Source organism: Plectropomus leopardus, chromosome 5 (assembly GCF_008729295.1).
Source record: "Plectropomus leopardus isolate mb chromosome 5, YSFRI_Pleo_2.0, whole genome shotgun sequence".
Lineage (NCBI taxonomy): Eukaryota > Metazoa > Chordata > Actinopteri > Perciformes > Serranidae > Plectropomus > Plectropomus leopardus.
In genome coordinates, this window is record NC_056467.1 from 1763638 (window position 1) to 1781912 (window position 18275).

Genomic DNA, 18275 nt, shown 5'->3' on the forward strand with positions numbered 1-18275 from the left:
TGCCATCCCTCCTCCCAGTTTGTGATCTTGATGTCTCTATCCAATTCACTCTTATCAGCCGTTGGTGATACAGAACACCACCTTGGGTAAAGGAGGCCCAGCAATGAATAATTGACAAGCTGGAGGCCATTAGGAGCATCAGCCTGAAGGGAAGTGGTCATGTGATGGGTAGAAAGGTTTTTTGTCACATCACATTTAAAGCCAAGATGAGAGATGTGTGTGCATCGCTCGTTCAGCAGTGTGGGTGCAAATGATTTTAGATTGATGACAGGAAACAAACGGATATTTATATACCCGGATTGTGTGCCTCGTTTTATTGTGCTGTTGAGTATCTGCGTCTGGCCTTCATTCATAGCACAGCTCCACACATGCAGGAGCAACATGAAAGTCAAACACAATTAAGGCTCAAATTAATATTAATAACTAAAAATGTGCTTTAGATAAATGCAATTTTCCCAATTCAAGGTTATCCTCAGCTTAACAAGTTGTAACTGTTGTTTGCTTCTTTGAGCCAACTCGACTTGTAAGTGGGCCGTACTATAGATTAAACTCACAGCAGCTTTTTATCTGGATTAATGTTAATTTTGGTCTTCTTTGGTTATGTATTGTTAAAAAAAATGATACCAGTAGGGGTCAACCAATATTGGTTTTCCAGGGTCGTTACCGATGCTGATTATTGGTAGTAAATGAGACCCATAACCGATATTTGGAACCGATATCCTACACAATACAATAAAAATGAAATCTTTATGTCAATTTTTATAATTTTAGAACAATTTTCTTAAATTTCTTTGTGAAATGTTTAATCAAAACTGAGACTTTCTGCATCATATACAGCAAGTTCCCAGCAACTGTTTTCATCAAGTCAAGTGAAAATTTAAGTTAAAAAATTAAAAAAAATATATTTTTCAATTTATTATTTGCCATTGCCAATCATTAAAATAATACCCTGATACAGATAATCGGCAAAATGCCAAATATCGTCCCTAATAATCAGCCAGGCCGATAATCAACCCCTAAATACCAGTACCCTTAAAGGTTTTTTTGTTTTTTTCCTACTTTCTCTTGAATATAAGAAGTATTCAGTTGTGTAAAATGGCACCAGACGGCCAAACTTTTGAATAAGAAAGTGGCAGGCTTTGTTTCTGGGAATGGTTGGTGTATAAAACAAAGGCAACTTGATCTATTTACGTGCAGCAAACGATTGTTTCAGCAGTTTTATTTCAGAGGACAATCTCCTCTTCCAGAACGAGTAAGTTTATGTCCATCGGATAATTGATTCATTATCTGTACTATGGTTAGTACAGGTTAGTACGAGTATGGGAAGGAACGCATTTCCTCCAAATAGGGCTGTTTTGTTTAGTTGGCAGGAGAGATTATCCCCCGGCTCAGCCAGTTTGCATATAGGATACGCAACTGGCAAAACTGTTTACAGCTATTTTAAAAAATCCCAGACGTTTATGCATGACGCATATATTTTTTTCAATTGGAAAATCTGTTTCCCAAGCCTTTGTGATGTGGCAGTGCTCTGACATGACTGACAAGGAAATGACTTATTTTTAAACCATGAATCATTTGTGTATTCACTTGTATGTTGTGTGTGTGTGTGTGTGTGTGTGTGTGTGTGTGTGTGTGTGTGTGTGTGTGTGTGTGTTGGTGCACTGAGGAGATCTTCCATTCATGTGTCAGTGAGCATCTAACGTTGAAGCTGAGCTGCGTTCACTATACTCAGCCTTTGTCTTTATCAGTTTATGTTCCACGTCAACACTTAGCAGCCTCCTGGGTCTTGATGGAGTTACCTAAAGTGATTCCCTACCCATTTGTTGCAGAGTGGATATTTGGATCATGGCCCGTCTCTCAGAAACCATCTCCACCATCCTCCTGAGATGACAAAACCAGCTCACTCTATTAATCATGCAGGAGACTATACCCGTACAGTGTAAAGATTCGATTGCAAAGTAAATGGATTAGAGGAAAGTGAATTGCCATATTGAGGTATAGAGTTAGACAGGAAACATGGGGATAAAAAAGCTGGACTGCAGACGGTAAACAGACGTATGTGAGGGGAGAGAGTGACCTGAAGAATCTGACAACAGATGGGCGGTCCAAAGAAAAGAAATGGCTTTTTGGTTCAAAATTGTACAAATTCCAGCTCCTTAAATGTGACTATTTTCTTTTTCCTTTTTTACTCTTGTATTATGGTAAAGTGAATATCTTTGGGATTTGGACTGTTGCTCAGACAAAACAAGCATGTTGAAGTTGATTCCTTTTAAAGGGATTTATGATGGGTACTTTTTTTTTTTTCATTCTGACATTTTACTGACAAAATAAATAATGAAACTGATGAATTGATAATGAAAATTCTTATTAGTTGTAGGCCTATTGTGGATACTTTCTGACTAACCCCCCCAAAAACTTGTTAGGCCGGAGATATACTTGCTGTTAACTATGCATATGCATGAGGGCTGCCATGCATCACCTGCATGGGATTGACACATACTCAAAAATTAACATGACGCAGACGCAAGATGCAGTACGTATATAAACGTCAGGGCAGGGCCCCCGATGGGCTTGATTTAGAGGCCTCGTGTATCACCATCGCCACTGTCGCCGTTTCTGCCTTGATCTCAGCGTTAACATGATATTAACCCCCTCTAGTGTCACCATATCTGTTGTTTTCGTCCCACACATCCGGTAGTTGTCCACAGTCTGAGCTCTCTTGTGTGCCCTCTAGAGGTATCCTCCAGTAACACGCGTCACGTTCAGGCAAGTATATTTACAAAAACACTCCTGACGCAGCCAGATGCGAGGTTAAACAGCAAGTATATCTCCAGCCGTACATGCAAACATGCAGTGTTTTGAAAAATCATTTTGGGATTGGACAAGGAATTACCACGACTTTCAGTATCTGGAGCAAATTGAAAGATAGGTGCAATGTATAAATGCAACGAATTGGGTTGGAACCTAATTGTGAGGTAAAATAAAACTGATCCATTACACCCATAATGCATTTGGAGCTTGTACAATATCTAAATTAGTTTATCCTGATATTTGAAAGCCAGATCAAGGACAATTATAGTGTGTAAGGAGGAACTTGGAGGACGTTATCAGTGTGCCTCATGGTTTGTTAGGCTGCTAGCATTGCGGCCATCTACATCATCATAAATTTGACATTAAATCTGCTGATCAGTGTGGTGGAAATTACTGCATTTGCAGAGAAGCGAAGGAATAAATCACGATACAAAAGCAGCTGTCTTTTGTATATTTATTAAAGCGATAAAAAGAATAAAAGAAGGGTCCAACAGAGTCAAATCTATTTCAGCTGAAAGGACAGAACGCAAACACCAAGAGGTGCAAGCTTTCTGACAAAGAAGATCTCATTCAGTCACATATTTATCATGGAACAACACAGTGCTGGAAGAATTAGGGAGGTTACCTCCGCTAAGATAAGACATACTGAAACAAAGAACACTTGTCTCTTTTTCTCTCCAACAGCAAATTTCTAACTCACAAATGAAACTTCCAAGGACAGTTAGAAAGATGATTTTACACAAGTCCATATGAGTTCACTTCAGGTTATTTCAAAGGTTAATATAATAATATTAATGAATATAACGTGAATTAAGGTGATTAAAGTAAATATATAGTAAAAGAATAATTTTGTCACTACAATCAGTACTAGTAAATTTTGCTCATTCCCAAAAACAAAAGATGCAGCCCAGCAGCTCATACCCGCCTCGTTTGTTAAATATTTAATTCCAGACAATGAATAATTTACTTCAGTATGAAATAATGGTGGATTCCTTTGAAAAATGGACCAAAACCCTTGTCTAATGAATTGAAAGTTTGCGTATTATCAATCTTCACTCTATAAACAACAGATACTTATTTTAATTTCATTGTAAAGCAGCCTGAATTTCTCCTAAATTTAGTAATTGTGGTTAATTAAAAGTAAACACTTTTGAAAACTCCAGATGTCATCTTTGGCACTTTGACTCTGCATCTTTGTCTGAAAACTGAATGAACTTCCACAGTTCTTTACATAGTTTCTCTTTGACATATTCAGTGAGTTTAAACCGAATAACTGAGCTCCATGAAGCTGCTCAGTTCATGCGCTGAGTTTGTGACAGGCTGAGTCATGGATGGTAAAACATATGAGATGTGATCATGTTGACAGAGGATTGAACTGACAGAGTGAAGGGTGACTTATTTAGCATATCTAACAAGATCTTCTGGGAGAGTGAGGCCAGGAAATCATATTTAATAGTGTCTCGTGATGGAATTACAGTCAATCGTATGCTTATTGTGAACAGAGCTGAGAGATGAACTGGTCTGTTGCTAAGTGGGCCATTTGGAGACAAGCTGAGCTAACAACTTTAATGCCGGGACTGATTTAAATTGCTAATATCGTGCATGTTGCATTCAAAATGCATCATGCATTTTGTGGTCACTAAATGGTGTTAAATGCGTGTTAGCTTTCTCACATGGCTGTCAGTGCAAGGCTCAGAGGGAACTGTGTTTGCAGCACGGCTGATACAGTGAATTCAGAAACATGGAGCGGGTCTGTAACACTCGACATGTTCCAGCATTAACTTTTTTTCTCCTTTTTTTGTGGGTCTGTGAAACAGGCTGAACTTTTCTATATATTTTTTTCCTCAGCAACAGTTTGGAGTTTTAAGTCGTGGGTTGGCTTATTAATCAGTGATCCAATCAGAGCTAATAGGATTAGATCGATGGATGAGAGGAGCTGCTGTTTGCGAATTAATGCAAAGCTCAGATTTTTCACAAAAGTCGAAGCTCTGCAGCCCAGAAAGTGGTTTTTAGGACAGCCCCAGCTCAAACGCGTGGCTGAGTCTGTCGATGTTTCCACTAATGTTAATGCTACCCATTTTGATGCAAAGCATTCTTTTACTGGTCAAACGGTCACCGGTCTAGCTAGGGCTGGGCGATAAAACGATAACGATATCAGTATAAATTTTCCTTGTTTGAAATGTGAGGTGTAGAATGTCCAGCCATGTCCACACCGCTCTCATTCTCCGCCATTGTCTCCGCCGGTGTCCCCTCTGCCCTCGTTCTCCGCTAGTGTTTCCGCCAATGTCTCCGCCGAAAAGAAATTAATGGTTGTCTGTATCTTATCAGCCACGAGAAGCTGGAAATTATCGGTTTATCAGAATCTGTTGGAGGAGTCAAAGGGAGCCTTTAAACTTGAGAGAAATAGTGATTTGATGTATATCGTGATATATATCGATATCAACTGATATGAAAAAAATTATCATGATAGGACTGTTTTCCATTTCGCTCAGCTCCAGGTCGCATTAGTGGGACCAGATGCAGAATTTCTCAGTGAAAGAGAAAAAGTACTTCAAAACCCTTTACAGAATGTTTAAAAACTATTTATGTGAGGAACCCATATTAAACAATATTTAAATAAAACTTTGAAATGTGTCGGTAAATTCAACTAATCAGCATTTTTTCTGGCCAGGGTGGAGAGGTCCACAGACCAGGTCATCAAGCCTGTCAATGTGGAGGCCTTGTCCAAGTGGGTGGGGAAGATCCCAGCAGATGTCGTGAGGGACATGGCAGTAATCGCCCCCATGCTGACAAGACTGGGCTACGACCCCCACGCCAACCCTCCCAACTACGGCCGGCCTGACCCCAAAGTCCTGGACAACACCAGAAGGGTGAGTACTGGCTACTCTTTAGCTGTATCCAGAACTGTGTTGTTTTAGTTACTCTTTGGAGTTAGTAACTCAAGAATGATTTCGGTCATTTATTCTGTGGAACATCTGCAGACAGTCTAATGTTGCCCCTCAAAGGTAAACACTGTCAACGTTATCGTCAATGTTAACTTAGCTGACACTTGAATCATCGACCTTTTTTGCTAAGTTGAAGTAGCTAGGGGTTGACTGATATTGTTTTTTGAGGGTCGATACCAATTATTAGTAGCTAATGAGACCGATAACTGATATTTGGAACCAATATAATACAAACCAATATTTACAATAAAAATGAAAATTGTTACTGGAACAATTGGAATATAACAAACTCCAACACAAAACTTTGCCTTTAGCAAATATTGAATTAAAACTTAATTAACTTAATTGGTCTATGAAAGGGTGTACTTTAGGGTGTACTTTTTTACTTTAGGGGTCGACGGATACTGTTTTTTTTTTTAGGGCCGATACCAATAGTGATTATTAGCAGTTAATGAAACCAATAACCAATATTTGGAACCAATATTCATTTTGAATAAAAATGAAAATCTTTGAGTCAATGTATTGACTTTGGAATATAACAAACACAAAACGTTGTTTAAATGCCATTAGCAAATATTGAATTAAAACTAAAACGTTATATACAGGAAGTTCCCAGCAACTTTTTTTTAATAAAGTTAATAAGTAAAAATAAAATTTGCTCCCTGAGGTTTTATAAAAGAAAAGTTCCTCCTATGCTGACACTTTCTTTGCACTTTTTATTAAAATAATTTTATCGGTGATCACTAAAATAAAACAAGCAAGCAAAATGCCAAATAACGGCACAGTAATCAGCCCGGTCGATTATCTGTCGACCTTTTATTGTAGCAGCTGAGAAATGCAAAGATTCTCCCAGATTTTGTCCAAAGTAACGTCAAATACAAAGTAAAGATAAAAGGAGAAATTTCTACACTTGTTAGGACAACTTGAATCGTGCGTGTGTGTATTGCTACGACAAAAACGGCAGCTTGTTTACTTTTGGTATTTCCATAGATTGGTTTGTATCCCAGTTACCACTGTACTACTGCAGTTTCCACTTTACATCACATGACATCCATTAAGCTACGGTTTTTAGTTACATTTTCCCGGGAAACATGCTTACATTTGGTCTCCACTCCCTGTCTGAAAGACAATTTGATATGTAGAAGGAGGAAGATCCTGAGATTTAACTGTCATCTTTAGGATTAATGGCCGACCCACGCTTAACGTTACACTTTGTGTGTGTGTGCACGAGCACGGTCGTCTTTGCTTTGGCGATGATGTCCTTGCTAGACGTCAAGCCCTTTGCTATTTTTGGAGCAGAATATGTTTTATTAAATCTGTTTCCTCAAGCTGAGCGATCAGGTGACGTGCTCTGCGGCTCCTCTCTTTGGGTTGCATACTGTATGTCTCAGCTAGAGGACACAACTTTAAGTTTTATTTTTAGCTCGCAAGGTCTGCGGAGGCCGATGTTTCAAGGTCCTCCCGGTGCTTAGATGCGAAATCTAAATGTGTGAGACTGTAATAAAAGAGGTGCTAACATCAATAACACTGATTTTTAGACATTGGTAAATTAGTGTAAAACATCAAGGCGGCTGGGAAGAATATGACTCCACATTGCACACAGACACTGGAGACATGAGCCGGGGATCTGGGAAAGTTTCCATCTGTAGTTTCCATTAGTTTGAAATTCCCCCGTGATGCCTGTATGGTTAATGTTTGTCGGCCGCTGGTCGACTAAAACGCTTCTGTATTATAGTAATTGTTGATATGAACACAAGATTGTAAAAATGGGGAAATGTTTATTTAAGTTTGCAGTTGTTTTAGCAGTTTAGCGGTGAAACAGACTGGAGAATATCTGCTCATTGACTGTTCGCGTGTTTTCCTAGTTTGACCTCCCGGCAGTTTGACTGCTGTCCAAACATTTCTGGCTGATTTGTTGCTTCCAAGCACAAAGACGGGAACTCTTTCCAGGTGTCTGGGTATTTTCCTAAAACATCTCGTCTCTCCAAGCCACGGTCGCTATTATTATCCACATCATAATAATATTGATTTACACTTAGATACTTACATTTCTAAGAAAATCTGAGGCATAAAATGTAAGTACAGCAGAGAGAGGTGGAATATTTTTCAGGGAGAGGCCTGCGGACAAAACTTAAAATCTGCCATGCTCAAAACATTTCACTCGAAATCATGAATCTTAATCCTGCGTTGGCGCTGGAGGAGAAGTCAGGGGATCATCAGAGTCATGGGGAGTCATCATTCATTTAATTATGAATCCATCCTGGAAATGTTTGCTGTTTTTACAGGAAAGGGGAAAATATTGACCCACTGGTAGTCAAGTCAAGGGGATTATCAAAATCAGAGGGATTCATCCGTAGAAAATAAAATGCTAATTGAATTGAATAGTTGAGATATTTCAGCCTGGACCCAAAAGTTCAGATGGGCGCTGCCTTCCTGAAGGCTTTTATAGCTTGGGTTAAGTGTTGAGGTGTCCACATACTTTTGCCATGTAGCATAAAATTGTCTTATCTCTGATGCATGAATACCAGAAATACCTTATTGATCCCCTGGGGGGAAACTGTGGCTCGTTAATGTGCTGAAAATGTAAAGTGTGTAAAATATATAGAATAGAAAAACTTTATTAGTCCCATGAGGAAAATTATTTTGTTACAGCAGAAAATAAGAGAGCAGCAGCTGAGTAAAATATTTGTTAAAAAGGCATGATAATGCAAATATGCATATATACAAAAGAAGGCACTTAACTTAAAATAGAATAAATAATAAAAATAATAATAATAATAAAGATATGTATAGTATGTACAGAGAAAAAACAAACAAACAAACAACAAAAAAGATTAAAAAGAGCAATAAAAAGAAAAAAATGTGTTTAAAAAGTGAAGAAATAACAATAATAATGAAGAATAATGTGCTTTATGCTACAATACAATGTATACTACTAGAATATAAGTTCAAAATGTAAAAATATAAATGTGTGTGCAATGCTACAATGAACAACTGAGTAAGAATAACAATAAGAATATATACAATATGTGTCACATGTTAAATATAGCTGATATTCAAGAGTTGGTAGAATATTGCTGCTGTGGTGGAAATATTGCACCAAATATTGCAATTAAGACAGTGATATGAAGAATTATTGCACCTTAAAAACCATTGCACATTTTAAGTATAATAAATAAGTGATGGATTTTTAATTGTAGATGTTTGTATTAAGTCACTCAGAGGGAGGAGTTGTAAAGTTTGATGGCCGCAGGCAGGAATGACTTCATGTGGCGCTCTGTGGTGCATCGCGGGGGGGAATCAGTCTGTCGCTGAAACAAAGTTTAAACAATGTTAGTGTCCGGCTATGACGAGATTCAAGGTGCAGTAGGTCGTCATTAGTCTGGCTTTCTTTTTTACTGTGAACTCATGCAGTTACACGTACAATCACACGGTACGATAGTGAGAGCAAAGTACAGCTGCACTAATACGTAGCTCTGTGTCCTTGTTAAAGCTAGTATTACTCTGTCTCAACCACAGACTGTCAAAATATAATGCATGTATCCACAGTGACGTCACTTATGGGTTTGTGAACCATCGTTTTGAAGCTTTGAGTTTAGCATTCTTTCTTCAGTAATATTTTATTGCATTAACAAAGACCCAGACAGCACAGATCTTGCCAAATTACAAAAGAGTAATAATGCAAACAGGTATCAACACGCATTTGGTCCACAGCATATACATTATTGTTTGCTTCAGAGAGGTGTGAAAGGAAGAGGTTTAACAGTCTGACTAATTTGTGAAGACGAGGTGCAGGCGCTCTTTCAGCAGCAGATCAGCAAGATCACTGGGAAGATAATCAGGAAGGGGCTGCCATGAACGCCGCTGTGTTTCCGTTCAAGTACACTTGTAGATGAAATTTGCATACAAGGTGCACACTGTTGCTTCTGTGATGGAAATGATGTGACACATACTGGTGCATAAAACCACAAAGTGGTACATCTGCAGAGGCCCTTGCTGATATACTGTATGTTGATTTATTTTCATATAGGGATTTTTGTTTGTATGCTGATATTTGTGACATATTTAGTTGTAAACTTGGTTTTTAATGATGTACAGTTAAATGCACAATGAATCGTTGTTGTTGTTTATCGTTCCAATGATGAAATTGTTTCTGATGTTTAGAGCAGATGATATGTGGGGATATATTTGATAAACTTTATTTCTGAGGGCCTGTGTTCGGCATACTGACATGTTTGATTTGATGAATTTGATGAGTTTCTGGGAAGTCTGCTGATGGGCTCAGCTGGAGATTTTTGGTTGTTTTATAAGTGTCAGCCATTAGGAGCAACGCTGGTCTGAATGAAAACCACAAACCAGATAAAAAAGGTCATAATGAGCATCTTTTTTTTTTGTTTTTTTCTTTTCTTGTTTGGTGTTTGTTTTTGTCTTGTATGGGTTTTTTTCTCGCTGTATGTGTTGTTGTTTGTGGTTGTGGTGGACTCTGATTGTTGTTGTTGTTGCTGATGTCATGTTATAATAATAATAATATAATAATAATGCGTTTTATTTGTGAAGCGCTTTTAAAGGAACTCAAAGACGTTGTACAAAGGATAATGCAGCTAAAGTAGAATATAACACACAAATACACAGCAAGCAAATCAACAACAAACAAACAAACAAACAAAGTGAAAAAATAGAAAAAAATCAGACATTAAAAGCCTGTTTAAAAAAATTCTAATAATTGTGTCCCCCATCATTTAAGAAAATAAAAATATAAATAAAAGAAGAAGGGGCTTCTTTATATTATAGAAGACCTTGTTGTTACCTGTTAAATTAGCTCTGAGATTTTCTGTAAGAAAAATCTTTCTGTAGGAAAAATATTTGGTGCCAGAAGTGACCAAATTCAGACTACAGGCTTGAACTCGTGACTGAATTGCATCAGTGTGGTGGCGTAAGTGATAGTAACTGAAGCCAATTATCTCAACGGTGTTTGAGCCATACATGTGTTTAGTGGTGTGTGTTTCTGTGTCCTGTGTGTGATTTATCATACAGCAGTGATGTTACAGCAGAGCATCAACACTGTTTCCTGCCGTTAGCCGTTCCAGCAGGAAGTGTCTCACAGGCCACATAAAGCAGTGACTCGTACTCTACATCAGCGAGCTGCTCAACACCCAAGGGTGGGAATCTGCACACTCAGTGGAGCCTAAATATCCACGGCAGACTGTTAACCGTGAAGGGGGTGATGCAGCAGAGTGCAGGCATTTTAACTGCTGACCGTATGAGAGAGCCATTTTAGACTGACTCCGTAAATATGATTTTATTTATATGATCTCATTCCTGATGTTTTACAGTAATTTGGATGATGTGTTTAATTTCCTCAAAGTGATGATTTTATACTAGATGTTGCTCAGTGGGTTGTGTGGTTTGATTTTCTCTTTGTGGAAAAGTTGAGAGGCATTTCGATAGCGCTTGTTGGGTTTGTCTGTAATCCAGTTTGGAGTTTTAGCCAATATATTTTTCTGAAGCATTTGGATGGCTTTTCCATTTGTTCGAGGGGAACCAAAAAGGGGGAAAAAGACTGAATTTGGTGCAATTCGTCATGTTGTCAAAGCAGTTATGACTTGAACGGAAAACATTTGCAGTGTCAGGGGATTTTTTTTTTTTTTTTTTTCTGGTTTGGGTATTAGTTGGAAGAATGTGTCTGACCACGAACAGAGATGGAAACAGCAGACAGGTGGCAGAGTGGCAAAGTACATCTTTCCATGCTCGTCCTAAGATTTAAACTCATTTTTCTTCTTATATTGGCTGATGTAACACGTGACCCAGATCGTCCAATCCACCAGTGCCCCCACCTCCCACCCCATGCCTGAAATAAGCAACCATGTCCAGGCCGTGCATAATTCCAGTCACTGTCTTTGTCTCTTGTGTGTAAATTCTGCAGTACCTGTTTGTGCTTTGCACTCTGTGTAAACACCCTGTTTTATAGGACTGGGAAATGTGGCTTTAAAATAATATCACAGTATTTTTGGCTATATCGGGACACAAAATATATCTTGATATTTGGACATCTCCTCTAAACCACTGTAAACTAATAAAATACAAAATTATTAAATGAACCACAGTTATAAATAAAGTAGCTACGCCATAAACTAAAGTTAAACAAACTACTATTATAATGAAGTTTGATAAAATACTGTTAGAATGTTAAATAACTTGGTATAAAGTTAAGTAAAGTACTGTTACAGTGAAGGTAAATAAAGTATTGTTATAATAAAAATAAAGCAAAGCGGAACCCATGGTGCTTTTATTGTGAAGGACCCGGCTGGTCTGGGGCCAGAAGTGTTTTTTTGTTTGGTTTTTTTTTAACTACTGGTCAACAGTTGGATATTAGTGTTAGCAAACTGTAATCGCCTAATGACAGTTCATCCACAGCGAGCTGGAAACAAACAAACAGCTCTGCAGTTCTTAGACTAACAGTATTTGCAAGTCAAAGTGGCCTCTGTGGTCGCAAAATGCGAAGAAATGGTCACAGTCTGGAGCTCTGCAAAAGCCCTGCTTTTGGTGTGTGCGTCCGTGAAAGGCAGAGAGCTGTAGGAGAGAGAAGGAGAAACCAAACACCGAAGCGAGGCTCATGCCAGTGGCCAAAAAAACAACAACATTGTTGGTGTCTCTTCTAGTCATTGCAGTGTTCCTCTAATTAATTATTATTGGTGCATCCCATAGCCAGTGCATTTCAGAAGCTGGAGTATTTTGCTATTAAGTATGATATATTTTTTTGATGCAGTTTCTCTCAAATTGTTTTCATACTTCTATCAGTGTATGACTTTCAGCTTTCTGAATACTGAATAACTTAACTCTTTGAAAGCTGGATTTTCTTGGATCTTTTTTGCAGTTTTTTTGCCAACTTTTGAGCCATGTCTTCTTAAGTTGCTTCTTGCCTTCTACCAATGTTTTTGACAGAAATTAAGCCAATTTTCTCAGGTTTCAAAGGGTTAAAAACATACAACAACAACAACAACAACAACAACTAAAAGTTGGATTGTTGAACAAACGGCCTTCACTCTGTCATTCTGAGGCACAAACATGAAAACCTGAGATCTGCCATTGATGTTTTGTACATCTACAATTGATTTCACTAAAATTGCAGTGTTCAAAAGAGATTTTCTTCAGCAGATTTGCTTGAGTGGTGACAAGGTTCAAGCCTCTGCAGAAGTGTCTGAGAAATGGGCCAGACTCTTTTCCAGGAATGTTTGGGATTCTCGCCGGTTAGATGAAATAGTCCGACATTTCAGGGCTATTTGTCGGCTTGTTTTCCTTCATTTCCAGAATCAAATGAAAAGTCTAACTGTTTCATCTCTGTGTTTTCAGTGCAGAGATGGGTCATGGGCATGTTTACCCTAAATTAGCACTAAAACAGGATGGAAACCCTGTAAAAATCACTCTTTTCTAGCATACCCAAAGGCTGTCTTACATCAACATGCTAGCATGCTTGTCTCCAAAACAAACACCCACATTGTGCTTACAGAAGAGTAATGACCAGGCCGGATGTATAAACAGTGTCTGTCATTTTCTACATACAAACCAAAACTCAGCAACATAACATGCAGTGAGAATGTGCACACATTATGCATACTTCAGACCGTGCATACACTCAGTTTTCTAGAGTAAAAATATCTACTCAGTTTTTTGCCACCCTGGTGAAATACGCTAACTTTTTAGTAGTATTGATGTGCAAAAAGGTTATTTGAGCATAAATGCACTTGTACACATTGTCACAAATGACTCAGAACTAAACCCTGTGAACACTTAGCTTTAAAAATGTGTGTGTATATTTGTCTTTGTGTTTTCACATAAATAGTTGTGGCTCTGCATAGAGCTGAATGCATCCGGCCCCGGGACTTTTAAGATTGCAGAGACATTGCAGACAGCTGTTGTCGATCAATAGCTCCATTGTGTTGAAGTGAGCTGCTCCTAAAAACACAATGTCTCATTGTGAGACAAGTACAAAAAACATTTCCCAAAATGTTGGAGTGTTACTGCAAAGGTGAGCCTGCGTACTGTACGTAACCAGTTTTCTTTCAAGGCGGCCATCTGTCAGTGAGCAGGTCAGATATCAGATCCTCGTGCTGCTCCGTCTGTGTACATGCTTTTCAAAGCGCCTGTGGTCCTGTTTACATGCTTTGGATGTAGTAAATATCCATGTCAGTGTGTGCCAGCTCTTCCTCCGCCCCTGTTCTCTGTAATAGTTAACGCTCTCCTCACAATAGATGTCTTGATAGCAAAATGTGAGTGCTGAAGCTCAGATTTATGCTGTGTACATCTGCAGGTTATTAACGTGATTCCCCTGGATCAAACCCAGCTGCAGGCTTTATATTATTGTTTGCTTGCCCTCTCAGCTCCCGGCTGGAGTCTCTACATTCAGAGGAGGATCTCCTACCAGCCAGAGCCGAGCCAAAGTTTCTCACAGGCTCCTGCGGTCACTTTGCTCATACATGTCAGAATGCTTCTGGAGGACATTCGCAGAGCTTTGAAATCTGATTTAACTCATTAAGGTTTCGTCTGTTGTTTGTCTCGAGCTTCACAGAGTCGTCCACCTCCATAAAAGTGGCTAAAGTTTGTCCGTAGTAGCAAGTATTCAAAATTTTCAAGTCAACATTAAATCCAATATTCATTCTCCTTTTGCTTTATTTTGGTTTTTTTGGGTTTTTTTTTTTTTTTACTAAATGCTCCTTCATGTTTACTAGTTTATTGTTTCACTTGCTAGTAACTTTTTCTGGTGTGCATCTGGTGCTTGGCAAGTTAACAGATTTCTGTTGGTGTAAACAAGTGGTTCTCAACTGGGGGTCTGCGGACCCCTAGGGGTCCTCAAGGTAGGTCCCAAGAAAAAGAGAGAATAGTTAATTTTCACTGTTTATTTCACGATAGAAGTGAGTCCAGTGTGAGTGAGAGTCATCTCACTGCCTCCACTGTTATCTCCTCAGCTGTATAATCAATAACTTCACGATTCTGGTCTTCATCATATCTGAGAACCAAAATCTTTTCAGACTGAAGTCCCTGAAGCTCAGTCTTATTAAATGGGGGTCAAAGCTTTGAGGAACAAAAACATGCTTTTATCCAACACGACACTGAACTCACATCTGCTCACCAGCGCAGCTCAAAGCCTGAGGCATAAATAAGTTGAATGTTGTTCTCATATCGTACTCACTTGTAACCGCTGGCCTAATGTGTGTCACTTGAAGGGTCCTTGACATGAAAAAAGTCGAGTCACTGCTGCAAACAGCAGCCTGCTGCTGGAAACAAAACTGAGAGCAGAGTCAAGGGCTGGAAAAGCAATCAGTGATCCAAATAGTGCAAAACGTGGAGCTGGGTGGTCGTTCTCTGCGGCCTCCTCACTACGAGCAACTCCTCTTACATTACACACACTTTTGGTTATTATTTGAGTTTGATTGATTTGATTTATTCCAAACATGTAATAAAGGGAATCGAGAAATTATCAAACAAAAGCAGACAGACAAAAAAAGTAATATTTACAGACAATTTAAAACAAAAAGAAACGGTCAAACACATGATTACTTTTACATTTTTAAAAAGGAGTGAGAAAACTTATTTTATTCCACCACTTCCACTTAAGTCACTGAAGTTTAATTAACCAGCTTATTATTTATGTAAACTGTTGTATAAACAGTTATCAAAAATACGTTGAAATATAAAATTTTGATGCAGTTCTTCTCGGACTGCATGTGTTAAGAAAGTCTGTTTCAGTAAAAACAGGATCACTTAAATAATGTATAACAGTAACACGAGCAGAGAATATCGAATGTGAACTCGATAATGTCTGTTACGCAGCAGTGCGTCTAATCTTTAAAAACTGCTGCCGTGAGCTAGTAAGATTGTTGCAGCAAAAGTTTAATGAATTGAGAAAAAAAAGTGTGAAACTCAGATTTGGGCTTTTGCCAAATGAACAAAAAAAAGGGTGTAGAAATAAAATGTCTTTATTTCCTTTGATAAAGGAATCAGACAAAAATATTGTTTCAGTATCTGTTTTAAAAAGTAGGAGTAGTATCAATCCATACAGTATAGTTTTGCAATATTTTTGCGTGTTAATATTGAATCACTACATTGATGCCAAGAAGTATTTTCGAGATAAAACAGATGTTGACAAAGTTTTCCTTCCGGGGAAAGGGTAAGAAATCACCATATACTATGTTACCGTAATAATATCACAACACATTTAAAGTTGCGATGATTAGGGGTCGGCCAAAATTTGTTTTTTCAGAGCAGATGCCGATTATGAGCAGTTAATGAGACCAATAACTGATATTTGGAGCCGATATGCATTTACAATAAAAATGAAAAATGAAGTTCAGTGGAAATTTAAAATAAAAGAATACATTTAAAAAAAAAAAAAAAACACCTCTGATTTTGCGGGTATTGCAGACTGCCTTCCCCTGGTGTTGGTTGGGTGTAATACACACAATTTTTCATTAATACATTTTGTCAGTGATCATAAAAATAAAACGCTGATATAGATAATCGGCAAAATGCCAAACATCATCTGATAATCTGTCTACCACTGTTGAGAACCGCTGCTGTAAATGCTTATCTGGAGCTTTTCTGCGTTCAGTCGATTTAGACGCTGGAGGTTTCGGGAGATGTGCGTTGACTCTGTTAACTGCTCAGAAAGATCACCTTTAGTACTGGTTTTTACTCGCAGTAAAAAAACAAAAACACATCATCAAGATAAGGCGGCTCTCAACACGTCACGCTTCCTTAACCATCCAGATCTTTCCGTCTCCACAATCCAAATATTCTGTTCAAAGGCTGCTCCCAAACTATTTCTCCGCCGGGCAGCTTGACCCAGGCTGCATATTCTGTGGTGAAATCAGGGCTGAAGAAAAGATGAGCCAGACGGTAAATATTTGGATGGGGCTGGGTGAAATTTCAAGACAGCAGAGAGAGCATTTCCACATGTGGCTTCATCTTACACGGTGGTTTAGCTCAGGGCTGGTTGCCAGATGTCTTATGCAATGCAGGCGCAGAATTTATTTTAATGGCGTGTGGTCTTGAATTAAATAAAATCTCCAGTATTCAGAGAGGAATCCTCTTCCTAAGTGATACCTCGTGCTTGAGTTATTTAGAGACGTAGAATTAAAATTAAACTTTTTATGTGAAGGACAGAGGGTCATAACTGATGCAGTGGGATAAACCAGTAAGATAAAGATCCAGTTCTCAAAATTGACAGTTATGCAATATTTTGATGAAAACTAGAGCCCGACTGATATGGGATTTTTGAGGCCAGTAACAATTTTATAGTGGAAAAATTCACAGATTACCAATATGGCGACCAATGTAAAGAATTTTTGAACTGGAATGAAAATAAAAAATTTCTGTGTGGATTGTGCACTGATTTTACACTGATGTGACTACGCAAAAGCATCAGAAAGCTGCTTTCTTAAACAAACAACTTTTATTTAACAATGTACTTATTTTAAAAAAAAAAAAAAAGAAAAAGAAAAAACGCCAGTACTGTATGTGTTCAGCATCCGTCTTCGCTGACCATTCAAATAAAGAATATAAAAATAAAATACACATCTGTACTGTTTGGTCTTTGCTGACTATTTAAATAAAAAATAAATACAATAAAATAAATAGCTAAATAAACATCAGTACTGTTCAGTATCAGTCGACCATTTCTAAACCACCCAAGCATCGTTTTCTGCATCATATGGTCTTTAAAAAAGTTTTCTTAAAGTCGTTTATACATCGCACGTGGAACATGCCGAGTCTGACTTTTCATACCCAAACCTGCGAGCAGCGATTACTGATTATACACTTAAGGTTAAGTTTTTTGGTTATTCTTAGAGAGACAAATAGTCTAGAGACTCTGCGTGCAACACATCATTGATTTGTTCTCAAACTCGTCACTATGTTCATTGCATCGTCCCTGACAAATAAACCAACTAATAAATGGATAAACCCTCCTTCATGTTTGTTTGTTTTGGTGCTGTGCATTGTGTAGACGCCCCCTTGGCCACGCTGACGGACGCAAAGTGTGATCAGATAAACGTAAAAACGACATCAGACTTTTTTTTTTTAAATTGTCAGACGATATATTTCGTCATATCGCACAACCCTGCGACCATTCTTATGTTGCTTTGAAGGCTGTTTATCTGTAACATTATAATAGTCTCTGGTCTTGGCTTGGGTTCAGGTCTTGAATGTACCAGTGCCAGTTAGGTGGGTTGAACAGATTTATGTAGCGGCCTCAGTTTTAGAAAACGATCACAGGACTTGTAGCAGCTGTAGTTGCAGCTGTGTTGTAGCTGCTGGTCAGTGGAGGTCGTTCCAGCTCGCTGTAAATGAGGCTCGTCGGGTCTGGCTCGAGAAGCCACAATCGATAGCTTTTAAGTGGCTTTGCAGTTGTTCTGATCCCTGGTGAGAAATGGATATTGGAATCAATAAGTTCTCAGTTTCTTTACACCAATAATAATGAGATGAGTTAGTGGAGAGACGAGAAAATGAACGTCTGCAGAGTGT

General features: G+C 38.4%; 1 protein-coding gene across 2 annotated transcripts in view; it reads left to right on the plus strand.

Annotated features, from left to right (window-relative positions):
* Window positions 1-18275, plus strand: part of tpst1 (tyrosylprotein sulfotransferase 1) — a 58403-nt gene that overhangs the window by 27164 nt on the left and 12964 nt on the right. For both annotated transcript variants that reach the window (XM_042486345.1, XM_042486346.1), the window contains exon 3: window positions 5483-5681. In XM_042486345.1, the coding sequence (XP_042342279.1) occupies window positions 5483-5681 (199 nt within the window). The remainder of the gene's footprint in view (window positions 1-5482; window positions 5682-18275) is intronic.